General features: G+C 41.6%; 1 protein-coding gene across 2 annotated transcripts; it reads left to right on the plus strand.

Moving 5' to 3' along the window:
* Positions 1 to 3,581: 3,581 nt before the first annotated feature.
* LOC124127773 (palmitoyltransferase AKR1-like) lies at positions 3,582 to 19,698 on the plus strand. Of its 2 annotated transcripts, XM_046491139.2 has the most exons (4): positions 3,582 to 4,316; positions 17,994 to 18,044; positions 18,520 to 18,585; positions 19,145 to 19,698. In XM_046491139.2, exons 1-4 carry the CDS (start codon positions 3,809 to 3,811, stop codon positions 19,555 to 19,557), a joined length of 1,038 nt encoding a protein of 345 aa, XP_046347095.2. In that variant the 5' UTR covers positions 3,582 to 3,808; the 3' UTR covers positions 19,558 to 19,698. The 2 variants fall into 2 exon arrangements, with proteins under 2 accessions (XP_046347095.2, XP_046347096.2); XM_046491140.2 differs by lacking the exon at positions 17,994 to 18,044.
* Positions 19,699 to 20,222: the final 524 nt, after the last annotated feature.

Here is a 20,222-nt window from a genome sequence, read left to right on the forward strand (position 1 = left end):
GGGTTGAAGCTGTGGGTTTCAATTGTGGGTTGAAGCTGTGGGTTTCAGTTGTGGGTTGAAGCTGTCGGTTTCGTTTGCGGATTGAACCTGTCGGTTTCGGTTGTTGATTGAAGCTGTGGATTTCAGTTGTGGGCTGCTGGTTGATGCTGTGGGTTTCAGTTATAAGTTAAAGCTGTGGATTTCAGTTGTGGGGTGAAGCTTTGGGCTTCAGTTGTGGGTGTTAGCTGTGGGTTGTGGGTTTAATCTGTTGGTTTAAGCTGTTGGTTTAAATTGTATATATAAATGCCACAGTCATGGCGCAGGACTACATGATTGAAGATCAACTGAACACAGAAGGATTGAGGAAAAATCCTATTATTTTAGCAACTAGGTATATTCAAACACGCCCATCATCACTTCTGTTCGGTAGTAGACAGTAGATGGAAGCAAAGGCAAGACCCCGTAGATCGCCGTGGATGGCATAAATCTGACCTAAGAGAAGTGTAGTATGTATCATCCGCATACAGTACAGTATATTTAGGTAGCTGTTGGAGACCCCTGTCGGTGGTGACGATTAGAAGTCTTCTCAGCTAACTCACAAATTGATTTGATAGAGGTTTATACTACCAAGAGATATCTAAAACAGTAAACTCGTGTAAGCTCTCCACCTACGAATTGTAACTTCCTACAGTCATGCGCGTCCACTATTGCAAGAGTCTGCACTCAAAACATCTCACTAGCTTCAGTGATTCTGACCATTCCATGTCCCGGTCCCTGGTCGTTTTTCGATGTCCCGGTCCCTGGTCGTTATTTGATGTCCCGGTCCCTGGTCGTTATTTGATGTCCCGGTCCCTGGTCGTTATTTGATGTCCCTGTCCCTGGTCTTTATGTGATGTCCCGTGTCCTGGTCCCTAGTCGTTATTTGATGTCCCGGTCCCTGGTCGTTATTTGATGTCTCGGTCCCTGGTCGTTATTTGATGTCCCGGTCCCTGGTCGTGATTTGATGTCTCGGTCCCTGGTCGTTATCTGATATCCCATGTCTCGGTCCCTGGTCGTTATTTGATGTCCCGGTCCCTGGTCGTTATTTGATATCCCGTGTCTCGGTCCCTGGTCATTATTTGATGTCCCGGTCCCTGGTCGTTATTTGATGTCTCGGTCCCTGGTCGTTATTTGATATCCCTGTCCCTGGTCGTTATTTGATGTCCCGTGTCCCTGTCCCTGGTCGTTATTTGATATCCCGTGTCCCGGTCCCTGGTCGTTATTTGATGTCCCGTGTCTCGGTCCCTGGTCGTTATTTGATGTCACAGTTTTACTGTTAAATCAGTCCGATGTCACGGTCACACAAGAAATGTGTTGCGTAGAATATAAAGTGGACCCAAAGTGAAAATGAAGTGAAACATACTCGTTTAACTCCACATGACATCACTATTATGACGTCTTTGCATGCCGACCCTATAAATAGGATGTCACACTTCCCAGATAGAAGAGCGCCAAGTTTCAAATGGTTCGATGTCAGCAATATTCCGGTAATATGACGGTGGTATCTACATTACTTCAATGAACATGTACATGATCACACACTTACTAATATCCAATATTATTGTTCTATTCTATGGGACATTTAACTGGATCAGCGGTGATATGTGATAATAATTTTGCATGATATCTTCCTTTGTGGGTCTGTCAATATTTTACATTCAAGAGCGAATTTGACATAATTCACTGAATCACGTTGACTGAATGTCTACATGTACATACAAATTGTAGACTTTGACAACCATTCCAAGGCAAGATGTATTTTAGCCATTATTTACATGTGGGCTTGTTCCGCTGTTGGCTGTGTTAGAGATGAAACATTAACAACGAACAGCACATGACACAGCTCATACCACACAAGAACAAATCCAGTATGGCCCTTCGGTTGGAGCTTCTTGTTCGACTGCTTGTAAAATCTGATATCTCACCCCACAGCTAGTAAATACATATTCTCTACTGAATACTCGGGAATACATATTCTCTGACGAATAGTCGAAATAGAGTGAGTGAGTTGGTTTGTACTACACAGGTATATGGTCTCTGTCTGATCAACTGACTTCAGCGCGAACGTTTTATAACGTGCCTGCTTGTGCTTAAAGATTCGTACAGGTTACAAAACACATATCTTAAAAAGGTGGGAACAGTGTCCCGCCTACATACAGGCTACACACATATATCTCACAAAGGTGGGAACAGTGTCCCTCGTACATACAGGCTACACACATATACCTCACAAAGGTGGGACAGTGTCCCGCATACAAACAGGCTACAAACATATATCTCACAAAGGCTACACACATATATTTGAGAAAAATGGGAACAGTGTCCTACGGCATACATACTGATTTCAAACATATATATCATAAAGGTGGTAACAGTGTTCTCCCGCATACTTACTGGGTACAAACAGCGAGAAATGTTGCTGTTAATATTACCACAGGTTGGGATATTTTTTGTGTAATATAAATACTTAGAGAATTCTATAATAGCAAATATATACTATACTTGATGAAATAAGTTATATTTCTTAGCTGGTGGAAGCAAGACTCCACATTCAAATATTAAATTGTCTCACTTACGAAAAGAATAGATTGGTGTAGAGGCACAGAACACTTTTACAACTTGAGGCACATGCTTTTTTTTACAAACCTGGAACATGAATGCCACAAAAGCCTTTCCATATTCATCAGAAATATCTTCCAAAACCAGAGTCGATTGTCGTATTCAGACTATATCATGAGCATGTGTTTATGAATCACTATGAAATAGTGGTGATACCAGGTGTTCGTGAAACGATGAGCGCACCCTGTCCTACCTGTTGAACCCGTCACACACGCATGCAAAGGCATGTCAATTTTTCACCTGAAAAAGAATCATGATCAGGGGAGAAAGCTTATTCAAACTTTTCCGAGCAGATAGACGAATTTGGGTCTGTGGAGATGAGATTGATTTACAAGCACGTAGATTTTTTTTTTATTTTCATAAAATTATGAGCTGAGTTATTTTTTCAAACAGAGTTTCGAGATCCACAGCCCCTTCCTGAACTGTGGTTCCCATGTAAGGTCACACTGACATCGGCTAGGCTTGCCATGAACTCAACTTCCCTAAACGGGGACTTTCTGCAATCACTGATGCTCTGATATTTCCACTAACAATTCATGTAACCTGAACTAAATCATAATCCTTGCAAAGTCAAACGGTTCAAGCTGACATTCTTATTTAGGATGTTTTAGTAAATCGGCGTGTTTGTTGGATCCACCACAAAGTATTTTAAGATAATGTAAATATGTACTGTCTGTTAAAGTACACTATATTGTTTGAGTGCGTTTTACGTCCTCCTGTTTACAATATAAATTCACAAACGTTAGAAATAGTCCGGGTATGAAACACAATGTTCTGATGAAGCTGTTAGTCATGTTTGCTGTTACGATGCCACATGTACACACAGGAAGTACTTATAGAGCATCTGTTTCCCTGAGCTGGCTTTCGGCCAAACACTTTAGTCGGGCTATGGAATATATATCCCGCATCAGTGCAGCCGTATACAGTAAACTGCGCCATGAAGACGGCATCAACAGTAATAGTCATCCGTCTTGTGTCGTTGTGTGGTGTCAGTGTCGTACATGCTGACACCAATTTGACAGCTTTCAATGGCCGACTGAACCTACTAGAGGGAGAGATCAACGCATTGAAACAAACAGCTGTTAATCTTGAGACTAAAATTAATTATAAATTTAGCACGCTGGAGTCATCATTGAAAGAGAGCCTGACTAACACGTTCATTCCTGCCTTGATGAAGAGTCTAGTGAAACAAGCGATAACTGACATCCTGAAAGAAGGTTACATTGAGGATATGATTAGCGGGCTGACCCAAGACATCCATACTTTACAGCTGCAGCTGAATGAGACGGAAGCTGGTCTTCGTGATGCAAAGATTGTGAACACTGTTCTCAGGCAGGATCTGATGACACTGAATACAAGCTGTGTGAAGATGAGCCAAGCGATTGAACAACTGAACAATGATAACCAATCATGCAGGGTGTGCTTGCGGGGAATGCAGCAAAAGTTAAAAACTGACATTCAGAGTTTAAACAATCAGTTAAATCAGACCATTGATGATCTGCATGACTCAAAGCAAAGAATCACTGGTCTTACGGAGGACATGCTGGCACTGAATACAAGCTGTGTGATGAGAGAAGGGATTGAAGAGAACGATGTTAATGAAACGTCGCTGTCTACATCCTCGTTGACGCAAGTGCCATTCACCACATCGCCCCCTATGTTTCCTTGTGCTGCAGGAGGTGAGACTTTTAGCAGAGATTTCTTATGATTATGGAAACGGTCGTGTCGCTGAATTTACAACGGTCTCTCTTAACATGCCATGCGATAGATGTATGAAATATATTATTTCATTTGAAAAAAAAGATAAATGTGTGTCATGAATTTCAAGCAATATATCGAATGCATGCAAAGGATATGCCTTCTTGTGCCTTTAAAAATGTGTCTGAACTTTCTATGTTTAAACGTGGACACCGTAAATTAAGCTCATTTAAAAAAATGGGTTAACAGTACTAGTGTATGTTAACATATGACATACAGAGCATATCGACATAGGGTTTACAGGGCATTTCAACATGAGGTTTACAGGGCATGGCAACATTGGGGCTCACAGAGCATGGCATCATAGGGCTTATAGGGCGTGTCAACATGTCGACATAGGGTTTGCATGGCATGTCGACAAAGGGTATGCTTGGCATGTCAACATGTGGCTTACAGATATGTTTTCATGGGGCTTAGGGGGCATGTCAACATAGGCCTTACAGAGCATGTCGAGATAGGGTTTACAGGCCATGTCAGCATACGGCTTACAGAGCATGTCGAGATAGGGTTTACAGAGCATGTCGAGATAGGGTTTACAGGACATGTCATGATGGTGTGTATAGGGCACGTCAACGTGTGGCTTACAGATTTACATGTCTCGCTTGAAATAATTTTGTACCTTGGACACACACCGTCAAACAGCAATACTTGGGTTAACGATTTTCTATATGATGGAATTAAAAACATGTTGGGAGATATGTCTATATATTGAGGTGTTGAGATGAAATGTCTCGTCATCCCACACTCAGTCCGCAAAAATGCCAACCCTTACTGAAGATATGCCAACCCTTACTGAAGATATGCCAACCCTAACTGAACATATGCCAACCCTAACTGAACATATACCAACCCTTACTGAACATATGCCAACCCTAACTGAAGATATGCCAACCCTAACTGAACATATACCAACCCTTACTGAACATATGCCTACCCTAACTGAACATATACCAACCCTTACTGAAGATATGCCAACCCTAACTGAACATATACCAACCCTTACTGAAGATATGCCAACCCTAACTGAACATATACCAACCCTTACTGAAGATATGCCAACCCTAACTGAACATATACCAACCCTTACTGAAGATATGCCAACCCTTACTGAACATATGCCAACCCTAACTGAACATATGCCAACCCTAACTGAACATATACCAACCCTAACTGAACATATGCCAACCCTAACTGAACATATGCCAACCCTTACTGAACATATGCCAACCCTTACTGAACATATGCCAACCCTTACTGAACATATGCCTACCCTAACTGAACATATACCAACCCTTACTGAAGATATGCCAACCCTAACTGAACATATACCAACCCTTACTGAAGATATGCCAACCCTAACTGAACATATACCAACCCTTACTGAAGATATGCCAACCCTAACTGAACATATACCAACCCTTACTGAAGATATGCCAACCCTTACTGAACATATGCCAACCCTAACTGAACATATGCCAACCCTAACTGAACATATGCCAACCCTAACTGAACATATGCCAACCCTAACTGAACATATGCCAACCCTTACTGAACATATGCCAACCCTTACTGAACATATGCCAACCCTAACTGAACATATGCCAACCCTTACTGAAGATATGCCAACCCTAACTGAAGATATCCCAACCCTTACTGAACATATGCCAACCCTTACTGAACATATGCCAACCCTTACTGAAGATATGCCAACCCTAACTGAACATATGCCAACCCTAACTGAACATATACCAACCCTAACTGAACATATGCCAACCCTAACTGAACATATGCCAACCCTTACTGAACATATGCCAACCCTAACTGAACATATACCAACCCTTACTGAACATATGCCAACCCTAACTGAACATATGCCAACCCTAACTGAACATATGCCAACCCTAACTGAACATATGCCAACCCTAATTGAACATATGCCAACCCTAACTGAAGATATACCAACCCTAACTGAAGATATGCCAACCCTTACTGAACATATGCCAACCCTTACTGAACATATGCCAACCCTTACTGAAGATATGCCAACCCTAACTGAACATATGCCAACCCTTACTGAACATATGCCAACCCTAACTGAACATATACCAACCCTAACTGAACATATGCCAACCCTAACTGAACATATGCCAACCTTAACTGAACATATGCCAACCCTTACTGAACATATGCCAACCCTTACTGAACATATGCCAACCCTTACTGAAGATATGCCAACCCTTACTGAAGATATGCCAACCCTAACTGAACATATGCCAACCCTTACTGAACATATGCCAACCCTAACTGAACATATGCCAACCCTTACTGAACATATGCCAACCCTTACTGAACATATGCCAACCCTAACTGAACATATGCCAACCCTAACTGAAGATATGCCAACCCTAATTGAACGTATGCCAACCCTAACTGAAGATATACCAACCCTAACTGAACATATGCCAACCCTAACTGAACATATGCCAACCCTAACTGAACATATGCCAACCCTTACTGAACATATGCCAACCCTAACTGAACATATACCAACCCTAACTGAACATATGCCAACCCTAACTGAACATATGCCAACCCTTACTGAACATATGCCAACCCTAACTGAACATATACCAACCCTTACTGAACATATGCCAACCCTAACTGAACATATGCCAACCCTAACTGAACATATGCCAACCCTAACTGAACATATGCCAACCCTAATTGAACATATGCCAACCCTAACTGAAGATATACCAACCCTAACTGAAGATATGCCAACCCTTACTGAACATATGCCAACCCTTACTGAACATATGCCAACCCTTACTGAAGATATGCCAACCCTAACTGAACATATGCCAACCCTTACTGAACATATGCCAACCCTAACTGAACATATACCAACCCTAACTGAACATATGCCAACCCTAACTGAACATATGCCAACCCTAACTGAACATATGCCAACCCTTACTGAAGATATGCCAACCCTTACTGAACATATGCCAACCCTTACTGAACATATGCCAACCCTTACTGAACATATGCCAACCCTTACTGAACATATGCCAACCCTTACTGAACATATGCCAACCCTACATGAAACTTTGGAGTATTCAGTGGGGTAAAAACGGGTAATTTCATATGACAAAGGGTAATGTTAACAGAAATGTTGGGTTCCTAAAATCTAATGAGGACTTTGAAAATGGTGTAGAGTTAGTTATATTAGTGAAGATGGTTTGTTTTCATCTGTTATAACAATCTGGCAATACATTAGTCATACACACTTCATAACCAGTCACAATGAATGAAGAAATGTTATTTAGATGTATAAATAACACATCTCATGTCCTCGATGATCATATAGTGAGCGTGCCGGGGCCAAAGGAAGTTCTCTTCTACTTAACGAGAATGCATTGTATGTTTATTTCATCCGATATGTTTGCACAAATAACTAGCAGTGGCTATGGTTAGTAACTGGATTGATCATGAGAGCGAGTCAGTGCTATCTTACACAAAACTGACTCCGAAAATTCAGATTTCTGACTGGAGACTGGACAATACAGACACAGACACAGACACACACACACACACACCTCACACACACACACTCACACACACACACCTCACACACACACACACCTCACACACACACCACACACACACACCACACCTCACACACACACACAGACACACACCTCACACACACACACACACACACCTCTCACACACACACACCTCACACACACCACACACACACACACACACCTCACTCACACACACATACACACCACACACACCACACACACACACCTCACACACCTCACACACACACACACACACACACACACACCACACACCACACACCACACACCACACACACACACACACACACGTTTTCATACTGTTGCAACTGTTGCAATTTATACTAGAGAAAGTCACGATAAATTCGTTGGAAAGTCTAGCTTCCACAAGCTTACGGCTGTAGATTACAGAAAACAAAGTATATATAGTGATCCTTTTTTAGCAGAAGCCATTTTGAGTGTCAGCTCAGCTACAATGATGTCTATGTCAGACACTAAAACGCTGATTTAAATATCAAATACACATCGGTCACTAATTAAAATAACATCGCTGAAGAGATGGCCGCCCAACAATGCTCAGTTAAGCAGATTAGAACGTGTGATCTTGACCTAGAGCACCCCTTGCGGAGACTGGTCGACCTGTAACATGTTGTGTCTACAGAACACATTGAACATACTGGCTACCCCTCGCTGACGTCCGCCAGTTTCAAGAACGACAATAGCTCTGATATCTCACTGATTATTTTTATTTGTTTGTCAAACGTGTTTGGTTTCAATTCGTTCAGTTCATATTACTCATATAAGCATGATTTTGTTTTAACTGTTTATTGTATCCAGGTGCTATCATCCATGCATGTACATGTCATTATTCTGACGTAGTTCATATTGATGTCTAGATATGTTGTACTTTGATCCATCTAGTGTCATTATTCTGATGTAGTTCATATTGATGTCTAGATATGTTGTACTTTGATCTATCTAGTGTCATTATTCTGACGTAGTTCATATTGATGTCTAGAAATGTTGTACTTTGATCTAACTTGTTTATCTGTCATATTTACTCAACAACTTTAGTGGACATGCTCCATATGAATGTATAACTCCTCTCCTCGTTACATGGCGTGTATATGCGGCGTTAGATTAAACTCTCTAAAAAATCTACAAGATCAAATGTGACATGGTATTGGCAACTGTATAAAGAAATAGAAATGCATGTACTTTCAACTCAATTACCCATAAGGCATTATTTCTATAACCCACACATCCCATAGATTTATTAGAAAACTATTTCATATAGTTGAAAAAACAAACTGTTCAAGGGAGAATATGTTATTGCAGTAAGAGCATATGCCACCATACAGTGCGGGCGCTATCCGTAGGTCAGGACATGCTCATCCTTTTCGCGAACACCTGGTGTCATCACTAATTTTCAGGGGTCATTCACAATTTTTACCGCTATTTGCCCCCTATATCCAAAATTGAATCTGTTTCGGCGGATAATCTAGATTGGTTAATCTCTTGCATTGTCAATTGCTGTATTTGCAGTCATGGGTCTAGTTTCATCACCTGGTCTTACCTCGATCAGGTGGAAAAACACAAATTATAAGCGTGATCTATAGTATACATTGACAGATGGTTCCTTGGAATGGCAGTTGTCCTGTGGAGACTTAGTTTTGTTTTCGGGCTAAATGCACTAGGCCTAGTTGCATGGAATGTTGTCTGCCATTTTCATTTGGCGCTGATTTGGTTAACCATTAATATATACATTTTGCTAAACGGGGACATTTATCACCAAATACATGCATTCAGCTTTAAAAGCGCCCCAAGAGTACGAATAATTAATTCCATACCGGATTACAGACATAGGGGTATAGATGTCAGTAGTAGATGGAACACACGTTTTTACGTTTGTGAAGGAGTTGTCGAAAGTAAAACGTTCTTTATTAGGGATCATTAGTGTAGACAATTAGTTTGAAGCATGAATGAAAATCCGACCTCAGTGTGATAAAGGTGCCTGACATATCTGTGAAAGGTATCTTTGTATTCCAGGCGGAGTGAGTGAGTGAGGGAGTGAGTGAGTATGCTTTTAGCAATATTCCAGCAATATCACGGCGGGGCACGCGAAGTAACACAAATCTGTGACAAGTCATAGGGGGAAACTGAACAGCAAATATCCTTCCGCCGTACATGTACTTGACCAAACACTGTACACTGACAGACGCTTCACATGCAGGCTGATCATTTTCAACATCGATGTCTTCCGAATCATCGCCTCCATCATCATACACATCATCGGCATTCACGACTTCTTCAGCCCACAACCCCAACACCCCATGCACATGGTCATTCCAATGATTTAAATAAATGTTGTTTCAGAATAAGGATAAGGATTTTGAAAGCAAACTTGCCACCGTTCTGAGTCCCGTTTCAAAAGAACTGTTTGTCTGATAAGACTGAAGAAAAATGTTGTACAGCACTGTCTATAGGTTTCTAACACTCTACAGAAATATAGATTCTGATCATGGATACAGGAGTTATAGCTGTTATATCACAGACGCCGAAGGTTCCGGTGCAGAATAACTACACAAGATGAAACATTGCCACATTTCCGAGTTCCATTTTAAAATAACTCGTCTTCCTGATTGAATTGTCAGAACCGCGTTTCTAACGCTCTGTAGACATAGATAAATATTCTGTTAACTGGTATATAGCAGGTATAGATACCGTTCCGTACACCTGTAAAGCCAGCTGGCTTACCCACTAAGAGACACCAAGCAGAATAATATTGACTCGTTTAGGAGAGTCCAGTTGAGCACCATTTAATCCCGTAAATATAGTTATCTTACAAAGGGACAGACAGACAAGAAACAAAATATTTTTCATTTCACTCCCGTCTCCGACGACTTTTCAAATTAATGAGTAGGCACGGTTGACCCAGTTGTTTTAGGCGGCGCAGTTCGCCGTGCAGAGATCGCCGAATCCCAGCACCATACCATACTTCGGATGTTCCTCCCACATCAAGCTGACACACCGTGGTATAACCGAAATACTGTTAAAAGCGGCGCGAAATAATAGTCATTCAGCATATCCTTTTTGACGATTCTTTATAGATAAATTATAAAGATCATATTTCCCAATAATGTTTGGATGATGTTTATATGCTTACTACATCAAACTTCAGATAACCAACGAGTCTTTAACCCACAGATTTAGCTCCTACTTTACGGACTTAAGTATGCACATGTGCTATTGTTGTGACCGAGTTAAATACCTGAGCGCATTCATTTACAGTCAAATTTCATGTTCAGTAAAGATTTTGAATATAAGCAATACGAAATGTAACAGCAACAAGGCAACACTTCATCACTATGTAAGTGGCCGAAATGTTTCAGACATTCAACATTCAAAATGGTGGCTATCGTCGCGATAGCTTAGGTGCTGTGTTTGGTTGTGATAAGGTTAGGTAACTGTTCAGTTGATATCGGTAATTTTCCGATCAAAACACAAATATGGGTTTTTAATGAACCAAAATGATGTCTCAGGGCAAGGGTCAGGCACATCGGGCTCGACCAGTTTAAAAATATGTTCCCATGGTAAGAAGTGCAGGCTTGCAGTCAAAAGATCGAGTCCTTACAATCAATATACCCGTGAAGATCCGGGTTAGAATAGGTCTTCAGCAACCCATGCTTGATGTAACAGGCGACAATGCTTGTGGTAAGAGACGACTAACGGGATTGGGTGGTCAGGCTCGCTGACTTGGTTGATGCGTGTCATCGTATCCGAATGGCGTGGATCGATGCTCAATCGATGCTCATGATGTCAATCACTGGAATGTCTGGTCCAGAGTGCGGCGTTAAACAACAAAGAAAACAAACAATCCTACAGTCAATAGATCGAGTCGAACCTCGGTCACTCCAGTTGCCCATTCGATGACGAGCCTGTCCTGTCCAGTTAATGGTGTTAATGGTGTATTCATGGATGGACTAAAGCTCAGTAAAGTTCATGTGAGCATCAAACCTTGTATGAGTGTGCGCCAGCACATGAATGACACGGAAGGATGAACGGTCGTCGGACCGTTCCCTCCAGGACGCACATCACGCGACTGGATGTGGCAAGGATACGTATGCAGGTTTGATAATGAACGACGCCGACTGAAGCTGCGTAACTGCCAAATGTGTGGACGTATACGTAGCAATATGGCCACCAGCTGTATGTGAGCGACAGGTGAGGTCAAATTGGGTTTAACGTCGCGTCTTAGATTATTACACTTATATATAGCGACGTGCATGCATGTCTATTGAGTCAAATTTAAAACTTGACATTTTTAAAAGTAATCCCATATATGATATACAACGGACAAATGTATCAGAGAAGGTAATTTTTAATCATTAATATCCAAAGAAGGATTTTAATTAACGGTGGTAACCATAATTTGTTCCAAGCACCTACGGTATTCGGTAATAACATCAACAGTTTATCAACATCAACGGTATCAACAGTTTAAATCATAAGTCCCAAGCACGAGATTCTGATGGCACACAAGTTCAGTAGCGTGTATGGCCACCATGTGCGTTGACAACTGCCACACAACGCATCCGCATGGACCTTATGATGCTTGTGAACACATGATTGGGAAGACGACGCCATTGTTGCTGCAAAATGGTGCCAATATCTTGCAAATTCTGTGGTTGGTTCTGGAGAGTGCGCAGACTTCTGCCAAGAGCATCCCAGACGTGTTCGATGGGATTGAGGTCGGGAGACCTTGACGGCCAGTCCATGACGTTGACTCCCGCATTCTGAAGGAAATTCCTTGTCAAAACTGCTGTGTGGGGTCTGGCATTGTCGTGTTGGAAGATCAAACTGGGTCCATGTGCTGCCATAAAAGGCAGAAGTTCTGGTGCCAGTACCTGGTCGCGTTGAGGTTGCAACGGATGACAAGAAGCCTGGAACGTGCATTGCCACAGAAAGCACCCCACACCATGACACTTCCGCCTCGAAATCTGTCAACTTCCTGTACACAATACTGGGCGTAACGTTCATGACGGCGCCTCCACACCCTCGCCCTACCATCAGCAAATCGAAGATTAAATCGGGATTCATCACTGAAGACGACTTGATTCCAATTCCTTTGAGTCAATCGTAAGTGTTGCTGTGCCCATAATTGACGTTGTCGTCTGTGTAATTGAGTCAGAATCGGCCCGCAGTATGGGCGTTGTGCTTGAAGGTGAGCAGTTCTCAAACGGTGTCGAACAGTTTGCACACTGAGTCTACCCCTAAACAGTTCATTTCTAGTTGATGAAGCCGTCAAAAATCGGTTACGGAGGTGACGTAAGACAATCTGACGATCCTCTGCATGTGACGTCACACGTGGTCGACCTGGCCGAGGGCGATTAGCGGTGGTACTTGTTTGCTGCAGACGCGTCTGTAAATCATAAACAGTCCACAACCCATCGTCCTTGCGACTTCAGCTACGGACGTTCCCGTCTGCAACATGCCAATGGCACGTTCACGTTGCACATTTGAAAGGCGTGGCATGACAAATGGTCGTAAAGACTCTTTTTTTTTCTTGTGATTTTCTTTTTTTGTTAATGACTGTTAACAAGTATGGCTGAAAAAAACGATTTTGAACGATTCACCTGCACAAAAACGGTTGTTATCTGAAGACAAAACGTGGTCATTATTGTTTAATACACAATAAGGGCCAACAATGATAACTGGTCAAGATGTTAAAATTTTAGGATTGTGAAGTTTTAAATTTGGTTCAGTATATGTGTGTGGCTGCTTGTACTATTCCGGACTGATGCCGAGTTATAGTCCTAGCTCACTGAGATACCATGCCGCAGTTTAACATGAATACCCCACTCAGACACAGTATACTGACTTCGAGCCGACCAGTCCTTGTTTTAGCCCGTTTATGCCGAGAGCGCCAGACTGGGTAACAACAAGTACCATATTTTAACGTTTTTTTGTATGACGCGGCCGGGGATCGAACGCCGGACCTTCCGACCTCTACCACTACACCACGGAGTCGGTCGTGAGCGACAGGGATGGCGGAATAGAATGTGCGTGTGTACTAGTATGGTAAAAGCCAATGGAGCTATTGAGAATGTTACCTTTTAATATCTCACACGTGTATCTGGAAAAAAAATTAGGTAAAGAAACTTGCATCTAAGCATTCTCAGAGAGGTTAAAAGTAGGTACTTGTTGTTACCTGGCCTGCTGTTAATTTCTCTTAAAACGTCATTTAATCACACTGTTGAGTTTTAGTTAAGAAATAAAGTTTGCTCTACCCCCATGAAAAGTATAGTGTTGCCCTTAACTATTATAGTTAAAGCATGAGGACGCTTGCGTTGCTTTGACGTTATAATAGTTCAGGGCAAAACTATACTTTATTACACTATACGTGCGGCTAGAGCAAACTTTATTCATTTTCTAAGATGCATAATTTAAAAATGATCATTTTTTTGTCTTGGGGATGGGTTTAAAATCAAATCTGTATTAACATGCGGTAAATTGAAAATCCTCCAACAGGCTAACTGACGGGCTGGTCCACTTGATTGCCTTTATACCCTTACGCTCAGAGACATATTTACGTTAAAATATAATACAACACGACTAAAATGATTAGTTTATTATAATAGGTCCTATTTTCTTATCCGTCCAGTGTGGGGATATTTAAAAACAATCATGCAGAAAAACGAAGGTTTTTGAATTTATTTTTTTATAACAGCGGCTATATGTAAATAATCGAGTCAACACCAGGAAATCCATTGATTGATATCATGAGCATCGATCCATGCTGAAGACATATATATATATAAATAATTCGTAGGGCACCGGGGCCGACGCCCGCATCGAACAATTTTGTGACTGCCGTCGCACGGTAAGTTTAGTTGGTTTGTTGTTTTACGCCGCACTCAGCAATATTCCAGCTATATGACGGCGGTCTGTAAATAATCGAATCTGGACCAGACAATCCAGTGATTAATATCATGAACATCGATCCACGCAATTGGGATCGACGACATGCATCAACCAAGTCAGCGCGCCTGACCACCCGATCCCGTTAGTCGCCTTTTTTGACAGGCATAATCACCATTTACGGCAAGCATGGGTTGCTGAAGACCTATTCTACCCCGGATCTTCACGCGGACACAATGCTTTGTCGCAGGATAAAGTATTGTCGGTGCCTTTGATCTTTTAGCAAAGCATCTGAGAATAAAAATAAAGACATATTTTACGCACGATGATGAGGTAGATTTCTTTAACCAATGAAGCAGGCTTAATTTTTTACCTCAACATGCAATCTGAAACGAAATAAGGTAAGACTGTAGTAACACTTGGAGATCTAGTATCACTCCACACTGTATTATCTTAGAGTGATCGGCACAAGCAGTCGAGCGCCAAACTTTGCCATGCTCCTAACCAGACACGTCACACTGACGTCATAGCTCGCCCCTTCGCCAGTCAAGGCGTTTCTTGACTGGCAGTGAGATGTGTCACTCGTGTTAGGACGTAAACGGTGGGTAAGTTTTCAGTTTGTACTTCAGAATTTTGTTAGGAAATTAAATGAAACTACCATTGTAAATATACCAATATTGATTTACAACAGAATACATTTTGAAGGAATCAGGTGCTTGCTTCACACACAGGACCAGGTAACAATAAAAATAGAATTGGCCTCGTCTATGATTTTTTTGCGAGTTTTATTATATTGTTGTTACATGGTCCTGTGCTTCACACAATGTTTACACCCAGACGTTTGTTTAGCCTGTCACCGGGGATAACAAACGTCTCAGGGATGGAAACATTCATACCTCGATTCAACTGAAAAGCTTGTTCTATTTTAATCAGTAGATCTATAGATTCTATTGCAAAATATATGCTTGTACGTTTCATCTCTGAACAAATAAGAATTATTTACAACTGAGACTGAAGACAATATGAGATTATTCTAAATCTGTTCAGTCAAGTGTCGGATGCGTTTTTTCGCTCATATTTTTAAAACGTTGTTCTGCATCACAGAATGGCCAAATGTGTCAGCCATATTATTTTTACACTCAAGGCGTGCAGCTTTGTTCTTCTAATCCGGAAAAGATTATGTGGAACAATTGTATATCTGCAGGACACTACATTGTTTTTAAAGAATGGCAAGGAAATGAAGAATATAAAAGGGCAAATATGCATGGTTCTCGTTATTGTATGAGTAGGTTAGAACAGACGTTAAATGCGAAAACAATTTGGCGCATGTCACACAGGCAATTGGCATTTCAGTGTTATCACTTTATAGAGCCACGTGTTTATTGCCTTCTTTACACAACCAAACACCGTATCAAACATCTTGTAGTGCCGGCTACAGTTTCTGCCTCAGATAGTAAGCTGATCTGTGATAGGTGTACTGCCGCCATCGCTCGGAATGCTGAATTATGACAGTGTTGCAAAGAGTTTTCCTGACACTGAATTAGCACTGTGTTGCACACGCGCTAAGTCTAGTCGACCTGTTGCTCTTTTACATTCATTGTATATCATCATGAAAATGTCATCACTGAAATATTAATCTGTAGCATGCCGTATATCGACGTTTGTAATACTGTGTAGCCCGAGACACCAAACGAAGTAAAATGCACCAGTTTCAGAGTCTAGTTAAGAGAGTGTTTGTATTGGGGAGGGTGGGGACTAAAACATCAAGCAAAGTCACTTGGAACAACAAATAATTTACGATAGGTCGCAGCACTCTACATTTAGTAGCCTGTTATCATCAATTGGCAAGGGCAATATGTACACAGAGAAACCATCAAGACAGTTGTCGATTTGACGATGTAACAATTGTGTAAAATGCCCATTGTCCACAGACGTTGAAATGCACGAGAAATATATTTTCCTCCAGAATTACACTGGTGGGCGTCATATCCTGGTCAAAATATATATATGGATGTGCATTGATTCTCACTCACAACAAATACCTAAGTATAATTTAAATATACAGTAATAACATAGCAGGCAATGCAAATTAGAAAACAATATTCAGTATTTGACCTGTATGAGCGAAGTAGGTTTGCTATTCACAGTATTGATACTCAAATGCAGATATTATGCAACGCACCAACTTGCGGGGACCATTTCATTGTCATAACGATTCCACCCACAACTAACGAAGTCAGACTAATATACTAATCATTCCATAATTGGGAATTAAGGGTAGGTAGCTGATGTAATACCATGTTGTAAAGTTCCAAAATAATAAATGCACATAGTCTGTGTATTCTGTGTACAGCAATATAAACTAACATGTTTAGTCCTTAGTCCTCATAATGGTAACATATAAAACCCTAAAAATGACATATGTCTACTAGCCTAGTCGTTATGATATCTGTACTATTGGGATGTTTGGCAAGGAATATAGGACGAGTGCCAATTTCTATCGCTGATGTAGTAATGTTCATTTATGTTTTATGTTGTATGATTATATTATTTATGACAACAAAATAATCTATTCAGTTCCTGCAACTTCAACCAAGAGAAGAGATATATCTCAGCAGTTAGCACAGAGGCAATGTGCAGCTTAGGTTTATTCAGGAAGTGATTAAATAAATAAAAGCAATCTAAATCTAATAGATATAAGTGATTTCCAAAATGTGTCAGTCACCATGCTATGGTATATTAATAATACCTCTACTGCAACAAATGTATTATAAGTTATGTTAATGAGTGAACAAATTTGAAAGTCACAGATTTGTTGAAGGCAAAAGCTTCTCTGAGGCCAGTAGTTATAATGTTTACCTGCAATATATAGTTTTCTGAACAGCATATATGGGGGTTTTGGGTGGTGGGTAGCCTAGTGGTTAAAGCATTCGCTCTTCGCGCGGAAAAACCGGGATCGATTCCCCCACATGGGTACTATGTGCGAAGCCCATGTCTAGTGTTCCCCGCCCAGATATTGTTGGAATATTGCTAAGAACCTGTAAAACCCAACTCACCCAACCCAACTGAACAGCATATTTTGTGTTTCAGCCTCGAGTCAGGGAGAAAGGGCTGCACAGATGACGACAGTGACGACCCATGGTAGGTGGGAGAACCCAGCAGGTTGTAGATACTGTCACTGTCCAACTTTGTACGAGATGAGGTCACATCAACATGTAACAAATATAAGCCTGAAAGTTCACTCCAAAAACCTTCATATGAACAGTCTCTACAATACCAAGCTGATAAATGTAGTCTCTTATTATCCTAAAAATTTGTAACAAGTCAATTGTATTGCCAGTACCACCATAAGACTCAATCCAACAAGCCTGTACAGACGCGCGGCTCAGATGAACAGCAATCTCAATGTTTCTGTTGTATTCATGATAGAATCTAGTCGTTTGAGTGATTTGTTAGTCGATAGACGACCTTATATTTATACCTCTACTAAGATGAATGGTTTTGAAATTGTATTCATCAGTCAAAATTTTAAAAACACAAACTTTGTCGAATATCTTGTATGTATAATGCTTATTTAGTTTGTATTGTTTTCTGAACAGCATGTTCTGTGTTTCAGCCTCGAGCGACCCGAGTCGGACCACGAAGACACCAGTGACGACCACAAAAAAGCCTGCTACACAGGGTAGGTGGGAGAACCCAGCAGGCAGAAAGCCCACACTTTAATCCCTCCAACAATTAACAAGCTGGGGTATAGACCCGTGGGGGTTCTGACTTGTGTCTTGCATGTCATCGTATCCCAGTTGTGTAGATCGGTGCTCATGTTGTCAACCACTGGACTGTCTGTCTGTACCAGACTCCGCCATCTTATTGCTGGACTACTGCAAACAAACAGACTGACAAACTCCAATGTCATGTCTTATAAGATCTATCTAATATTTCCAAACAACAACTGTACTGACAGTATCATCTCATAAAGCTCAGTCCATCAAACGTTGACACTCTACAGCCACACACAGAATAATGTTACAACAACTGGATGTGACAGAAAGATTCTAAACATTGACCACATAATCCTTGATTACATGAACCAGCTGTCGTCCTTCCCCTTGATCCTTGTGTTGTCAGCCATGTTGGAAGTGGTTGATGACGTACCGTGTCACGTGTCACCACGTTGAGGTGTGAACCATGTAGATGTATGACGAAGATGTCTGGAAGTGTACAGAGTTTACTTTGTGTTCCAGCGACTCCATCACCAGCAGACTGCGGGGACCTCTATGACGCCAGCAAGGCCGGGAACCTGGAGGAGGTGAAGCGGATCCTGTCTCAGGGCGTGGACGTCGATTGTAGACGTGGTGGATGGTTGTTTTTGAGGAGCAGGACACCGGTGATGAGGGCAGCATACAGGGGACAGAGAGACGTGGTGGAGCTCCTGGTGAGTGAAGGGGCCGATGTGTCACTGGTGGACGGGGACGGTGACAACATCCTTCACTTCGCCTGTATGGGAGGGAACATGGAGACGGTGAAGTTTGTGCTGTCTCTGCACGTGGTTGACATCGACGCCAGGAACAACTGGGGGCAGACGGCGGCCTACATGGCGAGAGACGGGGGACATACGCGAGTGTTGGATCTCCTCGTGTCCCGCAGCGCTCAGTGACGTCAGTGTCGTGTTTGTGTAGACGGTGGGGGAGACCTGACAGTGACGTGGTGTGCCGTTCACGTCGTCGTGTGTACATATGTCTTTATTTACGTGAAACTGTTTGTTGTTTTTGGAGATGAATAAAACTTGAAAAAACTTTGTCAGACATTTTGTCATTTGTTGTGTTTCGAACTTCGCATGATCAGGTAAGAAAATTGTTAACTGAGTGTAAATAGAGATGATGTGTGATTGGTATGTAAGCACCGCACCTCGTGATATGTTCATGCATGTCGTCATATATTTCTGTGTTAGTTTTACGCCATAAGTTTGTAATTAATCGTGAAAAACACACAAAAAACTGTTTGTTTACATCTCGCTGCACTCGGTGACCTCAGACCGAGCCGAGGTTCGCCCAGCTGACGTGGCGCCAAATGTACAATGACAGTGACGTCACACTGTCGATGACGTCACTGCATTCCGGATTAGGTTTCAACACTAAAGCTGCCGGCTGTTTTCTCTGCTAAATACGATATCGGTAATTCACAGAGCGGCACAATGCTGGCTTCTCGATGTATGCAAGTACAGCACAGGCCTCATGTGGGCGATATAGATTAACAAATGGAGATGTGTTGCATATTATTGCTGCTGAAATTTAAAAAGAGATATTTCTGATTGGCGAGGGT

The sequence above is a fragment of the Haliotis rufescens genome, unplaced genomic scaffold (genome assembly GCF_023055435.1).
Source record: "Haliotis rufescens isolate VD_foot unplaced genomic scaffold, xgHalRufe1.0.p SCAF_14, whole genome shotgun sequence".
NCBI lineage: Eukaryota > Metazoa > Mollusca > Gastropoda > Lepetellida > Haliotidae > Haliotis > Haliotis rufescens.